The 20355-nt window shown below is 39.2% G+C and overlaps 1 protein-coding gene across 1 annotated transcript; it reads right to left on the bottom strand.

Annotated features, from left to right (window-relative positions):
• Positions 1–685: 685 nt before the first annotated feature.
• slc12a3 (solute carrier family 12 member 3) lies at positions 686–19446 on the bottom strand. Its single transcript, XM_088298979.1, has 25 exons — positions 19165–19446; positions 18921–19049; positions 17893–17968; positions 17691–17786; positions 15528–15667; positions 15110–15220; positions 13671–13782; positions 13446–13576; positions 13260–13344; positions 11257–11417; positions 10753–10860; positions 10365–10488; positions 8951–9052; positions 8608–8763; positions 8426–8525; positions 7373–7484; positions 6610–6735; positions 6111–6217; positions 5921–6003; positions 4527–4631; positions 4342–4453; positions 3591–3677; positions 2952–3084; positions 1347–1414; positions 686–1262 (listed from the first exon to the last, which is right to left on the bottom strand). The coding sequence occupies exons 1-25, from the start codon at positions 19444–19446 to the stop codon at positions 1121–1123; spliced, it is 2988 nt and encodes a 995-aa protein (XP_088155105.1). The 3' UTR covers positions 686–1120.
• Positions 19447–20355: the final 909 nt, after the last annotated feature.

The following is a 20355-nucleotide window of genomic DNA, read 5'->3' as shown; positions in this document are numbered from 1 at the left end:
TTAAACTTAAATAAATCATAGTAATTGCTTTATACAAACAATTTGAGAACAAATAAATCAGATTTTACAGTGTGTAAAAGTTACTAAATTTAAAAAGTACCAATACAACAATTATTGACACAAATTACGACTTAATATGTGAGTAAATTATGCATATTGTTGCTGCCTGGCATAAACCTCGTACATCCAAACACGGTCAAATTAATTTTTTTCCCACAAAAGAAAACTGACATTTTTATGCAATTCTAGCCAATTTAAAGCGGTGAAAATAGCTTGAAAACAAATACATTGCCGTTCTTGAATGCAATTTAAGGTTGAGGATTGTTGCGCAAGAGTGGCAAAACGAATTCAGTGTCCTCGTTCTGTGGAAGCTGTGTGGCGTCGTTGTCTATTGAACGTTAGGGTGTTTTTTTGTTTTTTTCCCCGACAATACCAAGTGAAAATAGTCAAGTTCACTGGATTAAGGTGACTTGTTTGTCGTGAGTGTCATGACATTGTTTGTCGAATCAAGCCCTTTGACGCTTTGCCGCAGGACTCTCATCATGTTTCACGGAGCTAAGTCTCCGTCTCATATTAATATCCACTTACTAGACGGGGTTAGTTGGCTCATTGATTGTGTTTCTGAAGATCTTGTATGGCAGACGTTTTTTTTCCAATGTTTTCAAAGGCTTTTTGCACAGTGAGGTCTTCATATGATCGCCAATTTAGAAATACTCAGCAGCTTCGTCTTTATACTTCCAAATCGAGCGTAATCCATGCCAGTGTTAAATTATCGATTGAATGTATTTATTTTAGGAAGTATTATGTTGACATGAATGAGCAATAGCAACATGAGGTATAATACAACTTGAACAAAGTGGTGCCTGGGAACTGAAACTGGCTGTCAAGTTGTCATTTTAACAGTATGAGGATTCCAGCCGACTGCGACAATATCATAGTTCTTGTTCAATGTGATTTACTATATAGTATATGCTTTGGTCATTTATAATCATTCCCACCAAATTTGATTTGGTTTTGATGACCAAATCAAATTATTAAATGAACTTTTTCATTAAGATGTCGATTCATCAGGAATGACAAATTGCTGTTCGTTATATATGCACCAAACCAAGAGGGCAATTCATTGGCAGTAGAAGGTGAGGACATTTTCTTGGTTTCCTCTGACCAACAGGACAGGGGAGTTTAAGTTACGGGACAGGAATTCCAGCCATGCCAGGTACAGGATACTGGGGCACACTCCTCTCCTTCCCACAGGCATGGTGCTGGATGCATACAAAGGCAGATTATTGATATTGCCTGTGTGTTAAATGTCATGGAATCCAATATGCGCAAATACGAATACTCACATAACAATCAGTGTGGCTTCTCGGGAGTAATCCTGCAGAATCTCATTTAGACGAATCTGACGGAAAGACTGATGTCCACAGAAATGTGGACATGTTTAGGAGAAGGTATTTTATTAAGCATGGCAATATTGGAGCATGGTTCAATATTTTTTCTTGATTTCACAACATAAGAAGCACACACACTCCATGTCAACCAAATGCCAGTGGAGCATTACAAAACGCATGTTCAACGCCTTTCTACCAAAGCCTGGATTGAGTCAGCAAAAGTGTGTCTCCGCCCGAAGCAGAGAGGACAAAGTTGCCATTATTCGCATTTTCAGAAAGAGATGCTAATAATGTAGACTGGTCAGTCATAAAAGTAGAACAGAATCTGAGGCAAAACGGCAGGTCATTTCCCTTTCTCGTGACACCAAATACAAAACAAAAATCTTGTTCAACAAACACACCCATGTCAAGTTCTTATAGACAACCAATACTTCTTTGTAGAATCACGAGCCATGACAAATGCCTGAGGTTCAAATTGACATGCCAAGACTCCTATGTCACTCACATCCAGCAAACTGCAGAAGTATGCACCGAAATTGTCGACTTTGGTGACCATGACAATCACTGAGATGGACCAGCTGGCGAATATTCTTGATCGTGATGTGTAAAAATCATGCGTTAAATCAATTCACCAAGAAAACCATGTACATAACTTGCCAAGGTCAGCAAAGTTTGGATAGTACTAGAAAAAAAATTAATCAGGTCTCAAGGCCACAGAAAAAGTAACTGGCAGCAGTTATGAACCAGACTGGTGAATTGAGCCTGTTCAACTACTTTGAGATAAGAAAGGAGGGCACCTATGCAACTGCTCACTGCACCAGAGCGGCTGGAGCATACTTGATTATCATTCATGGGAAATGCAACAGATGGACTCTGGGGTAAACATGAATGAAAATGTTGATTAGAATTTACACTGATCTGACTGATTGGATTGAGATTGGTCAATTTTTGCATTTTCATGCAAAATCACAGATTTACTTAATTTCAACCGGTAAAAAGTCAGAAAAGCATTTTATTTATGTAAAAAAAAAAATAGAAACATTGTGTGTTATATAATTTTAACATCTCTCTAGTTCAAAATAGCTTTCATCGCTCAGCGTACTAAGTTACGTGAAACTTCGACCACACACATTCAGCCAATCACAGGCGAAACCAGCAGGCAGTTTTGAAATGACACGGTAATTGACCTGTCGTTGACAAAATGCACAAAACTTTTACTAAACGAGGGTTTGAGATATAATGCTGAACGTGAGTTGAGCTATTCTTGCGATGCGATTCCATATACAGTCAATGCAGTTTGCGTCAATTTGGGCCAGTACGATGGAGCCAAATGGCTTTGAGAATGTCACATTTACGTCGCGTAAAAATTTGAACAAAGAATGTCAGACAAAATAATCATTGTTGTGTTTGGATGTGGAGTTTCTAAATAATAATGATGAAAAAAAATGTACTGCTACTTTTTTTTGTTCTCCACGCACCGAGCCCCCTTGCCAATCACGAGTGATGGTAAAAAAGACTTGTTGCTCATCTCACATGGAAACTAGAATGTGTCTGACCTACCTTGACTCTGTTCCTCTCCAGATCCTGGTCGGTGATCCACCAGGGTTCCTCCTGTACTCTTGATGAGCCAGAATCAGATTCATTTTTTGCATTCACCTTGAAGGAACTCATCATATTCTCAAACTGATGAATGCTGTTGCAAAGAATAAAATAAAGGAGTCATGCTCCTGCCACCACTATGTTTCACTGCAGGTCTAGAGTTACATTTTAGTTTCATCCTCACATTACACATTTTCCTATATTTGGATGGAAAATGTTATTTTTTTTTGCAAACTGTAGATGGTCTTGGATGCTTTTCTCTTTCTTTTTGCCACAACACCACATCGCTGACAGTTATAAAAAAGATGGGCGATTGTTAAGTTTATTAAATTTCTCCTTTATTACTGTTGTTGTCAACAATGGTACCACTGTCGTGCCAAATTTTCCCCGGAGCCCGTGTTAATTTTTGTATTTATTTATTTATTTTACAATGAAACATGTTGTGGAAGAACACTTCCCAACTCCACATACTCTATTTTCATTCCGGGCATAACTCGAGTGCAACGCGCTGTCTAACTGTGCGCATGGGTGCCGTTTTCTTTCTTTTGGTCATTAATCAATTCTTCAGCTTAATTTTGGGAAACATTCCGACAAGCTTACTTTCCAGGCTGAGGTTTTTGAAAGAGGTCAGGAAGCACCTCCACATCATGGAATCCAAGACGGAACTTCTTGATTAGTGTCATCACCCTGGAAAGAGATAATTAATCCATACTTTAAACTACTTCCATCCACCCATCAATTTTCCGAACCGAAGACTCATTCATTTTCATTATCACATTCTGACACATTGTGTGACTAGGTTATTTGCCATTAAAATCTTAAAATATATCTATTGATGCATAGAAAAGTTAATGTTTATTCATAGAAAGGATTATATCATGTTTGATAAGATTAGTAATTTTATCTGTAGTGCTTGGCCACACTGTGTACACACCTGCAAACTGCACGTGGACTACCCATAGTTACATAAGACATGGGAAGATAAACACTGGCGTTTGAACAGATCTGTGAGTGAATGTATCATGAATTTGCAGTGAGCAGCGGTATGCATAAATCTGTACAATTTGGAGATCATAAGCTTGCAAGCCAGTCGAGTCCAGTGGTTCTCAACTGTTGTCACCCGAGACCTACATTTTCCGATTGTTGCAAAGTCGCAATTCTGCATATGGAGTGAAATCAATTTTCCATCAAAAGACAGTGCAAACATTAAATTATTAAAAAAATAAATGTTATCAATGAAAAATGATTAACATCAACCTATTAATACTAACACAAATACAGTAAACACCATAAAACAATAATTATAAAATCCACAATGCAAGAAACGCTTCTGAACAACATGAACTCTTACTCTTGTCTCCTCTCGTCCTTTTTGGAATTGTCTCCTCCCACAAACACTCGAACTCTACATTTGGCCCAGCGTTTTCTCCGAGTTAGGAGGTAAGGGAGCAGCAAAGTCAGACCTAGTTAAGCACAACATTAATTAGAAATTTAGTTTTACATGACTGAAGAATATAGATTTACATATGTACAGACCTCCATCATCTGACAGCCAATAAACATCAATTGTCTTCTTTCCTTGTTTTTTCTGAAACCATGTAGGCCTACTTAGTTGAGCCTCTGGGTCAAAGGGCACAGCGGCTGCAAATCAAATGCAGGTGTTACAGTACGCAAGTCATACATGTGTGTGCAGTTCTACATGCACTGGCCACTGCACAAGCTAAACCAGAAATCTAAAATATGACCCAAGATGAGGCCTGAGTCATGAAATCTGTTCTAGTCACAAAGATAATAATGCTCCTTTATAATGATACTGGTAGAGAGGAAATTTGAACAATGTGTTTTTGAGTTGAAGTCAAGTCCCAAATTTTCTTTGCAATCTGTACTATGCACCCTTAATAGGCTTAGCATGGCATTCTGATTAATATTGCATTTGTGGAGTATTAATTAAGCAGCTCCATGCCCTTGGATTCGTTGGGGCGTATAGAATATATAAGAATATTTTTGCCTTGACTTCGCATTGAAAGCCATTAAAATTTGCATTGTCGAAACGCATAGTACAGTATGCTTGCAGAAGTATTCTCTCGCTCTCTCTCTCTTATATATCAGTTAAATATTTTAACTCAGTTAACTGAGTTTGATTTACTTAAAAAATAATTTTCATACTTTGCAAATATTGTGCCATATTAGCTGTCTTTAGAACGTCTCAGAACAAAACACTGTGTTTAAGTTACCACTGGGCCTTGCAAACCAAGTGCTTGTCTAGTGCTTGTGGGCAGTTTTGAGAAATGTTTTGAAGAAAAATGCCAATAAAGATGTCTCCGTATAGATCGTATTCAAGAATTAAAGAAAGGTATTTGAACAGTTTTTGAATTAAATATACTTCATATTTGGTGATTTTGCATCAATTCCAAGATAGTATTCAAGTAAATATCTGTTATAAGCTTCGCAAAAAATAGTAGTTAAAAATGTGATTAATTACAATTAATCATGGATTTTTTTTGTGATTAATTAATTAAAAAAATAATCACTTGACAGCACAATATATATATATATATATATATATACATATTATTGTAACATTATAACACACACACACACAAGGGCGAAGTGATTGAATGAATGGACATTTATAACTAAATTAACGACCTACAATATATAAAGTAAAACAAGAAACATGTACATACATGAAATGATGTTAAGTCCAGAAGTGTATTTGTTGTTCATACTTTCGAGTTCCCCATCAAAGACTGGATTGGCTTTAAAAAACAAACAAACAAGTGAAACAAAATACAAATCAGAGGTTTTTATAAGTTCTAAATATTCTGACACTTCAACCTTGTTGATCACGTCTAACATGCGCCGGTACCGTTTCTATTTCATTATTATCGTTTTATTTCAAATGTCGGTATTGTAATTGAAATTCTCACCGTGTGATTGATAAAAATGAGAGACATCCAGTCTCTCCTTTGTTCGTAACACGCACACACCATATTGAAGGTCAAACGCATCCCTGGACAAATGGACAAATGTGCAAGCACAAATTTCAGGTCACATTTTGTAGTCTTGATGCCAAATATTACGGATGGTGCCATGTGTATGCATACAAATGTCACTCACTGCATGATTCCTATGTAACTGTGTGTGGCCTGTGGTGAGTCACTCTGCCAGTCTGTCTTGAAACCCATTAGAAGAACGTTGGGTCGCATCCTTCCCAGACCTGTCCCCTGGTGTTCACATCACAACATTGCAAGTGTAAAGAGGAAAGACTTGATTGAGCATCTTTAACGGAAGTACTTGTGAGCAGTCACTGTAGCTTTAGAAAGATAATTAGGTCGCAATTTAACTACGGTTAAGAAGTATAATTATTTAGTAAGTTATCAATTCGGTCAACTGTATTATCCTATGTGCATCTATCAATATTCCTTAATTCCTTCATACATTTCCAATGTATTGCATTTTTCAACTCATGGGACTGTGTAAATTTTAGTCATTACAATGATGCACAGCTTTCCATGAGTTCTTAACAAAAAGTTCAACATAAGTGGGTTAGAAGGCAAAGGAGATGACAAACATGTAGATGGACAAATTGTACTCAATGAAGTCCTTGTTAACAGACCTGCATCAGCATGTTCGCCCCTGATCGTAGGTCGGCAGCCACCACATTTTTGTAAAATGACTTCACCTTTCTTTGGGTCAACCAGGAAATGTGACTTTCACTTTGGACGAGAGCAGAGAGATCAGTCTGAAAAAGAATGTGTTAAAAAAAAAACTATTGTTTGGAACAGACAGTAATACATTTGACAACATCACAGAACATTTCCATTCATCCATCAAAATTCTGGTCAGGATGAGCTGGAGCCTATCCCAGCTGACTTGTGTGATCACAATTGCAGGGCACATATTGAAACCCATTCAACGCACATTGACACCTAAGGGCAATTTAGAATCTTCAATGAACCTAACATGTATGCTATCCATACCTGGAGAAAACCAACATACATACAGAGATAACATGAAAACATTACACAGGAAAGTTGGAGACAAGATTCTAACCCAAAACCTGATAATTGTTAGGCGGATGTGCTGACCAATAATGGTTCAGATTTAGAAAGCAGGTGAGCTGTGATTGGTGGTTACCTGAGCCCTGCGCAACTGTTTTGTCATTTTCAATTGACAGAAAGAGACAAAATGGCCGCTGCCTAAGATGGCTAAAAACAGGACGATTTTACTGCCTAACTCATATTCCACAAACGCAATATTAATGAGAATGCCATATTTAGACTAGTCAAGGCACATATTTTGGGGGCTTGACTTCCCCTTTCAATATAACCAAACACACATATATACACAAATATCATTATGCAATGTCCTGTACTTACAGTCACCACATGGCCACACATCATGAGACTAAGATTCTTTGTGAAACAGCTGACGAGATCTACGAGAGCCGGCCGGTTGCTGGGAGGTCCCGTGAGCACCAAACACTGTGGCCTGCAATAAAGACAATCTATATTGTGTTAATCAGATGATCCACGGTTAAGTCACATGTAAAAAAAAAAAATACAATCACCTGCTCTCATGACATTCATCATACTACCTAGCGTTTCAGATTTCGAACACTTTCATGAGAAAATAACTACAGTGAAAATGTATGTGGATTAACAGGAATGTATGTGAATAACAAACAGATTTATGCTAATTCGGTTGACTTTCTTCCCCTCAATGAAGACAGCACATAACTTACTGTCGCGCCATTGAGGCCAAATTACCACCAAGCATTGTGCATTCTTTAATCGAAGTTTATCGTCACTTTCGCACCATGTCATGAGCTCATTGACAAATCCATTCTTATTGTGGGTAACATGTATTTAGATAGTGATTGAAAGTAAAATTAGATAAGCCAATAAATAAGACGAAATGCTTGTCTTCATACCGTGTTGTACCTGTTATTAAATACATTCGGACTACAAATATTTTGATAAGTGCAGTATAAATATCACAAAGGCCTTTCATTACTTCTCATCATAATGAGAGTGAGCAAGTCAAGTGCACGCTGGAGGCTTTCCACTGGACCAAATAAATCTCCTTTTATTGTCAGTGCAACAAACGGACAGGTCACTGTTTAAAGAGCAGCAACTCTAGTAAGTGGCGTAAAACTGTAATAACACCTCTTATGTTGTGTGTTTTTCCTCACAGATGCGACACCCTGCAAAATGTCGGAGAACTAGTTTCACTGTCACAATACAGAAATGATACAGGTTTAAATCAGGGGTTACTAGTTTGGCACGTAATAATACTGGAAATTATGCTCTGTGATTGTAAAACATCCACTGATCTCAATATAGCAACACACGGAACAACAAAACTAAGTGAAGCTTTTCCATCCCAATGAATGATTCAGACAGCAGTACGGATAACATTCCGTCACTGACCTGTAGTTCTTCACGTGATCTTCCACCTGGTTAAGACTCATACATTGATTGAGTGCAATGTTGTAGGAGCTGGCCTGCACTGATGAGCCCCAGTTCACAGCTAGGCACAAAATATAGAAAAGCCTGCACATGAGTCAACGACAGCGGCTGTGCCTTGAACTGTAAGCGGGCGGTGTGCTTACCAGGCCTCTTGTAGAGTGTGTATCCTAAAAGGAGCAAAACAACACCAAAGGCAATGAGCGCTGCCCACCAAGTCAACAAGAACATGATCACAAGGCAACACACAGCACACAGCAAAGACAGCCATTTATTGTAGAACCTGAAGGATGGGCGCCAACCTGGAAAACAATGAACAGACAATCTCAGGATCGATTGTGTAGCGACTCAATACATGTACTTTCATTTTCATTTACAAAGTTAGTTAAATCCAAACAATCTTTACAAACATTTTGACTTAAATCCACACGTATATGTGTACATATTTATATTTTTTTATATTTATTTATATATATTCTCTCATCCTACCAGGTGAGTTGGTGATTGAGGCATGGAAGCAACTGAAGTTGATCAAACAGTAGGAACAGAGAAAGAAATTGGAGATGATTGGAGCTATCGTGTTCAACTCGGCTGGAGGGAAAAAAAAGGAAAAGGGTAACAGCAGAAAGCATTTGTCAGTGTCTTAACAATATCACAATCTTTTACCATATTGTGTTGATATGACTTCCGAGGCTTTATGTGCACAAAGGATGACCTTTTGCTCTGAAAATTGATGCCTTGCTCTTCATTTTTGCAAAGAAATGTACCGTATTTTCGCAGCCATAAGGCGCACCTTAAAGTCACAAAAATTCTCCTTAACAAACAAAGCGCCCTGTCAGTCGATGCGTCCATTAAATGGACAAAGTACCACTCGCGTCCATCAGCCCTTGTCATCAACGAGCTGTTGGAAGTGCATGTTAGCACACCCTGCTGGGCAAAGAGTGAGTTGTTCATGCTTACAATCGACCGTGACAAATACACTTTCTGACTATAATGTTTGGGTGATGGTGTTGGAAAAAGCTGGACAAAGGGCAGCTGTCCACAATGTTTTAGTCTGTCTTATCATTTATGTTATTGCAAGCAAGAAACGTCCCAGGTTTAGACAACAGACAAAAAGTCCAAAGCATAACAGCAAATCTCTCTAAACAGCTATGGGATTGTGGGTCTCTGCTCCCAGAATGCATTGCTTGAATTAGCTAAGGCTGAGTGGCTTTTGTGTTATTTTCATTTTTTTTGGGTATATTGATGGCATGAGAGATATATGTTTGCTTGTATGATGAGTTTTTTATTTTTTTTTTAAACCGTGACTCTAAGGAGTGTAGTAAGCAGCCAAGTCCCTCCCCTGACGTTGCTTTGTAGGCTATTGCCAATGCACCTAATATTGGCCTGAGACATTGTCAATGTCAGCTATTGTCAGTAGAGACTTGGCGTCTGCTGCAACAATGGGGTGATTGCTCATGTTATTGGGGCATAGTAGGCTGCTATCGGCTGTGTCAGTGTGGGCAGCTCTGCCAGGTTCATGCTATGCTAACAGCAGCTTTGCTATCGTCTTGTCAGGCGGTGCGTCCCGTATATGTTACAAAGACAGAAATAGCGCCCTCAACAGGTGTTGCGCCCTTTGACACGGCGCGTCTTTTGGGTGCGAAAATACGGTAATAAAGGCTAAACTGTGTTCAACTTGTGATGAATGCACTTTTAGGGTGTGACTGGCCAAGCGTCGATGATAAGCAGATGCAAATGTCTCACGCTATTGGCCTCTTATAAAAAAAAAATGGCAGTCAGATCATCGGGTCTATTGTAAATATAGTTTTTTGGAAAAGTTTGATTTTACTTGATTACTTTAAGAAAAAAAGGTGCCGCAAAATAGTAAGTTCACATATATCTGCGTCGTCACAGTCCTCACCAATTAGAATGAAACAGACCGCAATTATGAATGCCAAGAGGTAGCTTCGCAGTGCTTCGTCATTTTTGCCATAACCTTTGCCAAAGAAGCCAATAAGGGGGTAGAGCTTGTCCTTGCACAGACACTATAAAACACAGCGACAAAATAAGATACACAATAAAAAGACATCAGTATACACACAGAGAAGAAACAAAAAATATATTTACAAGAACTAAAAAGCATTTTGTCAGCCTCTTAAAATAATGGCCTAACTCGTAGTTTGACAACATTTGTTAAGATCATCAGAATGTTTTTCTTTTTTTTTCACGTTTTCTGCAAAAACTAAAAAAGTGACAGAGGCCTTTATTTTAAGAGGGTGACAAGAAACAGAATTTTTTGTGCATAGTACCTGGAACACTTTGGGTGCAGACACTAGGCAGGCCAAAGCAGACGAGAGTGTTGCACCAAATATACCCGCAGTGATGAGAGGAGCAAAGGCTGACACCATGCTCATCGACTGGAGACACAAACAATCCTTTTACTTGTCTCTCACTTTTTGTACTGTCGGTAGTCAAGAGATTGCGATTGACGAAGCGACGGTCTCTGGAAAAATAACTGATTCAAGCACACTGGAATGAAGTGATAACACACTGAGCAGTGTTTCGTGATTCGTTTTCTGCATGGAGGCACATCAACAGTAGCTACATGATTGCCCACCTTTATTCACAAATTCTAATTTTGACTCGAATCTGTTGTGGAACTTGAACTAAAACAAGCAAAACATTGAGTACATTTCCGGCTATATTCATTGATTTGTTTAGAAAAAAACAATCCAAGTCCCCTAAAAGATTTACATTTCCAAAAACAGAACATATCATTCATTGAGAACCTGTGTGTATTTGTGTGTGTTGACCTGATAGTAATTACTAATGCCAAAGATGCATGTGTTGTTGTTGATGCAGTCAGTGAAGTCCCAGCCATACTGACAGGCTAAACCAACACAATTCTTGCTAGATGAAGAGGCGGACAAGGTGTCATTTATCAGTCCAGATGCATCCCTGACCACACAGGACCCTGGAACAATCATGAAAAACATACGCACACACGCACACACAAAATGAAATATGCCTTTCCCACAAACGTATTTCATAGTGAAGATAAGCGGTTTGGAAAATGGATGGATGGATTTACTCTCTTGGTGCACCCGCTCAAAGGTGAGCCTATCCCCAGCATATTAGGAGAAATTTGGGGCTTCATTAAAAAAAAATACCACTTTGGTCTCCACCACTTCACTGCCGCCGATTGAAAATAAGACACTGATCTTTTTTAAAGTATTATACGATTTCTGTAATCACTGTTCACGGTTCAACATTAACAATAGCTCAATGGCCCAGGGACACTACATAAGTGTGTGGAGACACCGGAAGTGTAAATATACGATAATTTATAAACAAGTCGCTTTAAAATATATTCATTGCAGCAAGAAAGTATTCACAGCTCTTCCCTTTTTCCACCTTTTGTTATTTTAAAGCATGGTTGCATAATGTATTAATTCATTTATCATCAAAATTGTACACACAACACACCATAATGATAGTGTGATTTTTTTTTTGTTCTTAATTAAAAAATAAAATCACATGTTCACAAGTATTCAAAGCCTATGCCACCACATTCCAAATTGAGTAGAGATGCCTCATGTTTCCACTGATCATCCTTGAGACCTTCGTACAGCTTAATTGGAGACCAGTTGTAGCAAAATGAACGTTGAACATGATTTGGAAAGCTTCACACCTATTTACATAAGGTCCCACAGGTGGCAGTATTGGTCAGAGCATAAACCAAGCATGATTTGAATTCTGAATTCCAGAGACAGGATAGTTTCAAGGCAAAAATCTGGGAAACGGGACAGAAACATTTCTGCTGCCGTCTAAACTGCGCAATTACGTAATTGGGGGAGAGGGACCAATGTCAATGAGGTGAGCAAGAACCCGATGGTCACTCTGTCCATCAACAAAGTATTGAGCACAGGCTGTGAATAGTTATTTGCATGCATTCTTTGTTTATGATTTTAACAATTTACAGAAAAGAATTATTTTTTTTCACATTGTCATTATGTATAAAATTTTGATGGAAAAATTCATTTATGCAATTTTGGGATGAGGGTGTAACATACGATATTCAGAAAAAATTGAAACTGAATACTTTCCAGATGATTGATTTTGCAGGGGTGCCCAATAGGGACATAGGAGGCGTCGAACACCACAACCGGCAGCCGCAGCACGAGCAATCATTAAGTCCAAGAACCCGTTCTAATGTGCCTAATGTTCGTTGCTATCAGCAGCTCCTGTCTGTACTCTATCCTTGACTCATTTCATTCAGCACAAGCCATCATTAAAGTGTGGACAAAAAATGTGCACGAGTTGTATTGTGCAATATCGTTTTAGGCAGTTATACAAGGTTCATTGATATATACTCCACCTATAAAGAATTCAAATTCTATTTTCAAATATATAAATGTAAGAGGTAGATCACTTGGTAATTATAATGCGCTTTTTCTAAAGAAAAACGTTGCTGTTTTTGAAGGTCTAAACCTAAGCGAATACTCATGAGACTTTGCACACACATAAGAGCTGGCAGAAGCATCTATTTTTTTTTCTTTGCGCAGGGATCACCAACTCGGTCATTGCGGGTGTGCAAGTTTTAGATATTTCCCTCCAACAACACACCTTGATTGAGGAGGGTGATATCTAAAACATGCAGGATATGGGCCCGGAGTTGGTGATCCTTGTTTCAGAGAGTTTTTCTCCTTTGAGTCGGTACACCAACGTGCAATACCCCAATGCTCGCAGCTCTAGTTTATTTTAATTTCCAACAACATCCATTCAGAATAAACACGGCTTTATCAGCATACAGTACCAATGGTAGCAGAGATTATGAGGTAGGACAAAGTGGTCCAGAATATTGCCATGAGGGTTCCTCTGGGGATAGCCACAGTTGGATCCTAACAAGGGCAGAAGCTATATTTCAAACAAGTATGCCGATTGACATTTGACAGGTAAATATGAGAGAGGAGACGTGCAAGGGAAGGAAAATGCGACATACCTTCAGATCTCCAGAGATGTTAGCTCCTGCCAGTATGCCAGTCGCAGATGGAAAGAAAATGGAGAACATGCCAAAGAAGCTGCCCTCCTGCCCCCGCCAATTGGGCACAAAATTGTTTGCAAATATCTCCGCTATTGGGAGTGAATTTGGTGTTTTAGACATGAGAAACAGAGAGTCAGGAGCTAAAAGATTTTGCAAATGACACGACAGAAGAAATTCTGTCACCTTTATAGCTGAAAAATCCTTTGGCCTGTTTCTGTGGAGATGCAGGGATGATGGTTCCAACAATGTAACTGATAAACGACACCATGATGACCAGGAAAAACAAAACCTGGGCCTTTTGAAGACAAAACACACATTCATGTAGAAATGAAATATCTTGAAATTGACCAAGTACCTTTAAATATGCCACTTGTTCTCAGTGTTACTTTAATAATGACTGTTTATTTAATACTGAATATTTAACAACATCATTTGATGAGGACGGCACGATGGCCTCACAGTGCAGAGGTCATGGGTTCGATTCCGGCTCCGACCTTCCTGTGTTGAGTTTGCTTGTTCTCCCCGTGCCTGCGTGGGTTTCCTTCGGGTATTCCGGTCTCCTCCGACATTCCAAAAACATGCATGGCAGGTTGATTGCCAGGATGGTTGTTCGTCTTTGCGTGCCCTGTGATTGGCTGGCAACCAATCCAGGGTGTCCCGCCAACTTCTTGAAGATAGCTGGGATAGGCTCCAGCAGCCCCCGCGACCCTAGTGAGGGGAGGCGGTACAGATAATAGATGGATGGATAATTTGATGAATGTTTTGAGGCGTGTGAGTCTGAGAAGTTCCATGCGGCTGGCCTATACGCATTCCACTTGAGAGGTGTGGGCATACCCGGTGGATAGTGTAGCCTCCCTATGCTTTCGGTTGAGGGCAAAAGCTTCTGACACATTTTTTGTGCCAATGCATCAAACAGCAATTCATAGTAGCACCCTTTTTGGAGTCCTTGGAGAGGGGGGTGGATGGTTGTGTATTTAAAAACTGAATCTTTGAATTAACTTCAAGTTTAATTTTACTTTAATAAGTTTAGCATTTTCAAACACAAAAACACACTTGGCTTTTATAAATGGGAGATATGACCACCAAATGTATTAGACAGGCATTGTTTGTACTGTGTGCCCTATTATGCGTTGTTATTACAAAAACCTTAAATTAACTATCCATCCATCCATTATCTGAGCCGCTTCTCACAAGGGTCGCGGGGGTGCTGGACCCTATCCCAGCTATCTTTGGGCAGTAAGCAGGGTACACCCTGAACTGGTTGCCAGACAATCGCAGGGCATACATTGACAAACAACCATCCACGCTCGCACTCATATGTAGAGTGTTCAATCAACCTACCATGCATGTTTTTGGACCATGGTAGGAAACCGAGTACCCAGAGAAAACCCACCTAGGCACGGGGAGCAATGCTCCTGCCCTTCAACCTCTTGATCCCTATCATCCCTTTGATCCAAGAAGCATCATTCTACCACCCCTCCCTTGAATGTCTATCTCACCACAAATGACCTAAAATACAATAATAGCACCCATGTGAAATGAAAACACTTCCAAATGCTTCTGAATTAATGCTTGTTTTCTGAAGTTTTGCCAACCATAATTTTTTATTGTGCTTACAGTACCTTTGACTCCCACGCCATGCCAGCCATTGAGATACCTAAAAGACATGTGACTGTGATGACACCAATGATGCGAATGTCATTGATTCGATTCACCATCACAGCGCCATTTTCCTTAGACAAAAGACACAAAGTAAATCTCTGTGAGATTGAAATTGAGGAAACCAGACACTGAATATTAAATAAATTATGAAAAAAAGTCAAGAGTGGATGTTTAACTGTGTCAAGTTATGATTTGTCAATCTTTTTGGTCCATGAGGGATTTTGCCTTCCTACTATTTCCAAACAATTTTGACTACCTCTAAAGTCTATTCAAACAAAATAAAGCATTCAAGGGGAATGAAGTGCATAATAATTAAAAATCAGTAAGTAAGAATTTCAGTAATTGTCCACATTCAATACAGCTCGCTATGGCACTTACATGCATGAGATCTACAACAGTCTCAGCGAAGCCCACTGTGTGCATGGCCACAGCCACAGCATTGGCAAAGGCAAAAATCAGACCAATGGACCCACCAAGCTCTGGACCAAGACTGCGACTGATTAGAAAGTAGGTCCCACCTGAGGAAAATTTTTAGAAATATATTCCATCCATGACCATTTATTCTGATCAAAATCAAGTCTAAGTTCAGATATGTCAAAAGCTATCGTTAGTGCTGCATATTAAATTAAAATACAGTTTTTCCTTGAGATACGCGTTTAATTCATTCCTTGAACATGCTTGGAGCATAAAATACTCGCAACGGCAATCATTTCTTCCAATAGAAACGAATAGAAATGCCATTATTATAGCCGCCGATAGCATGGCGGGGTGACTTCCGACGTGCTGACTTCGAGGCCGACGCAACAGTTGGCCACGACGGCTGACGTCAGATTGGTGTGTAGAGGCCTTTAGCCTTTAAGGCAGAGGTGGGCAAACTTTTTGATTGGTGGGCCACAATGGGTTCTAAAATTTGACAGAGGGGCTGGACGAGCAGCAGATGGAAAGAGTGGTTTGGTAACCTCACCTCATCAGAGAAAAAAAATACATTTAATTTTAAATGAAAGTGAACAAAAGCATTACAGCAATATATATTTATTTGCAAAACCACAGTATTTAGAAAATAAAACATTAACAAGGTTTATTGATTTAATTTTTTTCAAGTTTGGCAGGCCGGATTAAAACGCCTGTGGCCCCCGGGCTGTAGTTTGCCCACACCTGCTGTAAGAGATACTTGAGTTGGTCTGAACAATGGCACTTATTAAAATTCACCCCACTAAAATAATTTGTTGTGATTTAAGCGCATTTTTGGATGAGATTTACCAGACTCGTTTTGGAGCTTGGGTGCCAAAATGTCTATAGGGAATGAAAAAAAAATTCCCCTTGAATATTGATTCCATTAGTTTCAATTAACGCTTAAAATGGAACAGATAATCGGCCTAAGGATTCAAACACAAAGCAATGCCCAATTACTATTATATGTAAAAGAAAAATTCCAAATAAATGCCGATGTAACTCACCGAGCCGCATCCCAACTACTACTTCCGTCTGGCGCCAACTTTTGGCTGATTGTTCTTTGGCAGACCTGATGCTGATGACGAATCAGTAAATCAATCAACATGAGCTAGACTGTAAATGGTGTTTTAAAGGGACCCTTCATTGACGTTAACATTGGCACTCATATAACCCCCCTGAAAGAGTCTGTAGTGATTTAGGTGCTTTTTTGTGATGAGATTTAGGGACGAATTGGCACGTCCCCTTTTGGAGCTCGGCTTGTTATTTTTTATGATTTCAGCATGTACATCACAGCAGGGAGGCAAGAGATGTTGCTCGAATTGTCAGTTCTGTTGTCCAAACCGATCGCCACCAAAATGCAAATGCACATTACTACTCTTGTCCACTTCAACCTGTGAAAGTCGAAAAGTGTTCTGCACAGTTTGTATTTAATGACATCAAACGTGAGCTTACGTGATCACCTCTACAAAATCCAAAATACCGTACCCATTGCTTCTTCACTTACACAGGCTTAAGCGGATAAGAACAACAATGCGTACACAAACCTTGACCGGTTGTATTTCGGACATTTAGCTACGCTAAAGTCGTGTCAACTCCCAAGAGGCAGATGTGCTCGGCAGCCAGAAGGTGGGCATGGATCTTTTGTAGACTGGCCAGATGTGGCCCGCGCACCCTCACTTTGCCTGAATGTGCTGTACGGCTTTCATTTCAGCCAATCAGGTTGTGGGTCGGGTGAAAAAGCTGAGTACAAATAACAAAACTGTTATGCGCCCCTGGCTAAGTTAGTTTTAAATACACAATATGTAATTGTCTTTGTTTTACGTGTAGTTTGACAGTAAGCTTAAACTGATAGTGGCGATAGAGTTTGAAGCCTCTCTTTTGGAAAATTATTGACTAATTCTGTCTGACACTACCATTACAGTGCTCTCAAGTTTGGGTTTACAAGTCAAAGCAAAAAACTGGCCAACAGGACAAAAACTCACAAGACGGGACACTCGTAGCTCAAGGCACCACTGTACATTATTTTTCAAGTGGCTGAAGTGTAATGTTACTTGCATTAGTCAGTGATTGATCACAGATGGAACAGACCTCCTTTCACTTTGCCATTGGTAGCGATGGCAGAAGTCGAGAGCCCGGTGATGCCAGTTATACACGAGGACAACAGGATGATCACCCAGGTCAGACCTGGAAAAAACAAAAGGAAAGCAAGAAAATGTGAGAAAGAATGATGGCATTTTTTGCCCTACATAACACGATACCGTAAAGTCACAAATGTTTTTTTTCAACTTGCCTATGCCAGCTTGTGCAGTAATCCAAGGGAGCCTCAAGTACAAGATCACCCCCCAAATGTTTAACATGCAACGGATCTAAAAACAATATTGTCAAATATAACTGGCAGTACGACATTGAACCAGAGAATCTATTGCATTCAAGCACCATCATTTAAAAAAAAGGTTTCAAAGCTTGCTCAAGTAGGAAAATATTGCTTTTAATAAATGCTTATCTGTACACGTCTATCTACTGTGTGAGTAATGATTCAGTCAAATTCTTCAACAGAGTGATAAGTGAAAAAATATATCTTGCTGTACTTCAAAGGTGTTTGACGTAAGGCAACAAATGAGATGACCAATCAGTGTCATTTGAGGAGATGAAATCAGAGGCTTTCAATGTGCCAAACGTAAAAGGCTTCTAAATTTCCATGACAGTTCACTCGAGAGGATTATCATGAGTAGTAAAATCATCAAAACTTTTAAAAAGGATGGACAACTTTACTTCATTTCAAGACGGGCCAGGAATTGTACCAACGGTTTAATCCTGTTTGGCCTCAATTAGCAACTCGGGCATTTTCACTTGGCTATCCTTACCTACACTTTGACATTACTTAATATCAATTGCTGTTTCTTTTTATTGAATTATTTTTATTATAGTGCGTCTGATATTTTCCAAATAGTCAGCTTTTCTCAGACTTATATGTAGAACACTAACCACGATAGGTCAAAAGGGTTTTACTTTGAAATTATTTGGGAAGAATTTTACAAAAAGCTACTGGATCTTTACTATTTGTCATCATATTCCACTACCCTACCATAAATGTCTATTACTTAACGAGTAAAACGAACTGTGTGGGCACGCTGTTACATTTTGAATACAGAATCAGATGATAGCTTTTCACAATACAAAAACAGTAGGAATGATCATCATTGTCATTTGTAAGGACTTACGAAGCCAAGTCCTGGCCATAAAATGCCAATCATTATTATATCATTAGCGACAACTTTCACAGGCACATTATGCACTCTCCAATCCAATCGAACTGACCATTACTCCATGAACCCAGCCAAATCGTGTTGGTTCAGTCGTTGGCTCATTTTGCTCCTCTTCCTCAGAGCTCTCTTCTTCCATGCCACCAGGTGTTGTCTCCTCGTACATTGGAGGTTGAGATTCATCCTAGTAAAGGAGATCAAAGGTAGACAAAAATTCTAAACAACAAATTTGCTTGAAATGAAATAAAACGCGCATGCAGTGATAATATTAAAATTTGATCTAGATGCTGCTTCCTCACCTCAGGGTTAGCATACAGTTGGTAGAGAGATGGCCTGAAGCGCTTTCGTCGTCCAGAAACTTCAGTGTTGGCGTAGAAGTCCGAGTTTGGTGGTGCATCCAGGGTCTGATAGTGACTTTGGACATCAGATTCACAGGACATAGCAGGACTGCCGTCCCCATAGATATTATAATAATCTGATTTATACTCTGCTGGTGTTGTCTTCCCATCTGTCACTGACTCGGGAATTCTGGGTCTGCATGCAGAGAGGCGAATGCCTTCGCTGATAACTTGTAGCTCCATTCAGGCTACAAATATAATGTATTGATGAAGTTTAAAACAGGCCAGTCAAGGGAATAAAAACATTCTCTTGTCAAGGCTGTGTGTAGGAGGCTTCATCGTGTCGGTCAGTTTTATATTCCCTCTTAGCCAGACCGGGAAGCGCTTCAGGCTATGTGAGAGGCCATGTTCAATGAACAGTTACAGAACTCATTACAGGATCTATTAAAGCACACCACAATGCAGCCTCAACCTGAACTTTTAAGTTGTACAAGGAAATGAAGGTCAATTCGCCCTCTCTTTCCAAGTCTGTTCATTCTGTTAAATAATAATCTTCCAATATCCAGTAGGCCTGGATAGAATGTAAATTATAGCAGTGAACACTGCAACCAGCATTTAAAATACTTTGTCTAAAATAATTGATGACAATGACTGGTCACTTAGCACTACTCGTATGTTTAAAAAAAATTAGCCTGTCACATGAGGAGCAGTATTTGGACCCAAAATCAGACATGACACTGAAGTTGAAAAGTAAAGGTCTTTATCTACGAAACTACAAAGTAACTAGAGAGAGCAAGGCTTGATGCCAAAGGCATGGAAGAAAGCTTGACATGCAAACAACACGTCACTGAATAACCCAAGCTTAGGCACTGTGAGACATCAGGCCTATATGACAGAATAAATGTGACATAATAAAACCACCACAGCAACTGCATAGCAACTGATAAATAAAGCAACAACCAGTCACAACGTACTATGTAGTACTATTATTTTCATTTTTAAAATAAATGTTTCCAATATCTTGTTCTTGGATTGCACATTTTTTGGGGAATTTTAGTAAGGTACTTATTATTTCCTTACCTTGCTTTTAAATGTCATCAACTCTTTTGTTTGTAAATGCTGTTAAATGTTGTGCTTTTAATAATGTGAAGC

This window comes from Idiotropiscis lumnitzeri, chromosome 6 (genome assembly GCF_059441095.1).
Source record: "Idiotropiscis lumnitzeri isolate Australia: NSW breed Sydney's pygmy pipehorse chromosome 6, RoL_Ilum_1.0, whole genome shotgun sequence".
NCBI lineage: Eukaryota > Metazoa > Chordata > Actinopteri > Syngnathiformes > Syngnathidae > Idiotropiscis > Idiotropiscis lumnitzeri.
This window is presented reverse-complemented; position numbering and strand designations above follow the sequence as displayed.

Bases quoted from the DNA above. Each gene is read 5' to 3' on its own strand.
- slc12a3 (XM_088298979.1), bottom strand. From the start codon at position 19,446: ATGGAGCTACAAGTTATCAGCGAAGGCATTCGCCTCTCTGCATGCAGA. The intron at 13,577-13,670 runs GTGACAGAATTT...CACTCCCAATAG, and splicing joins AGGATTTTTCAGCTATAAAG to CGGAGATATTTGCAAACAAT. The intron at 7,485-8,425 runs GTCAGTGACGGA...TCTTTATTGCAG, and splicing joins GATCACGTGAAGAACTACAG to GCCACAGTGTTTGGTGCTCA.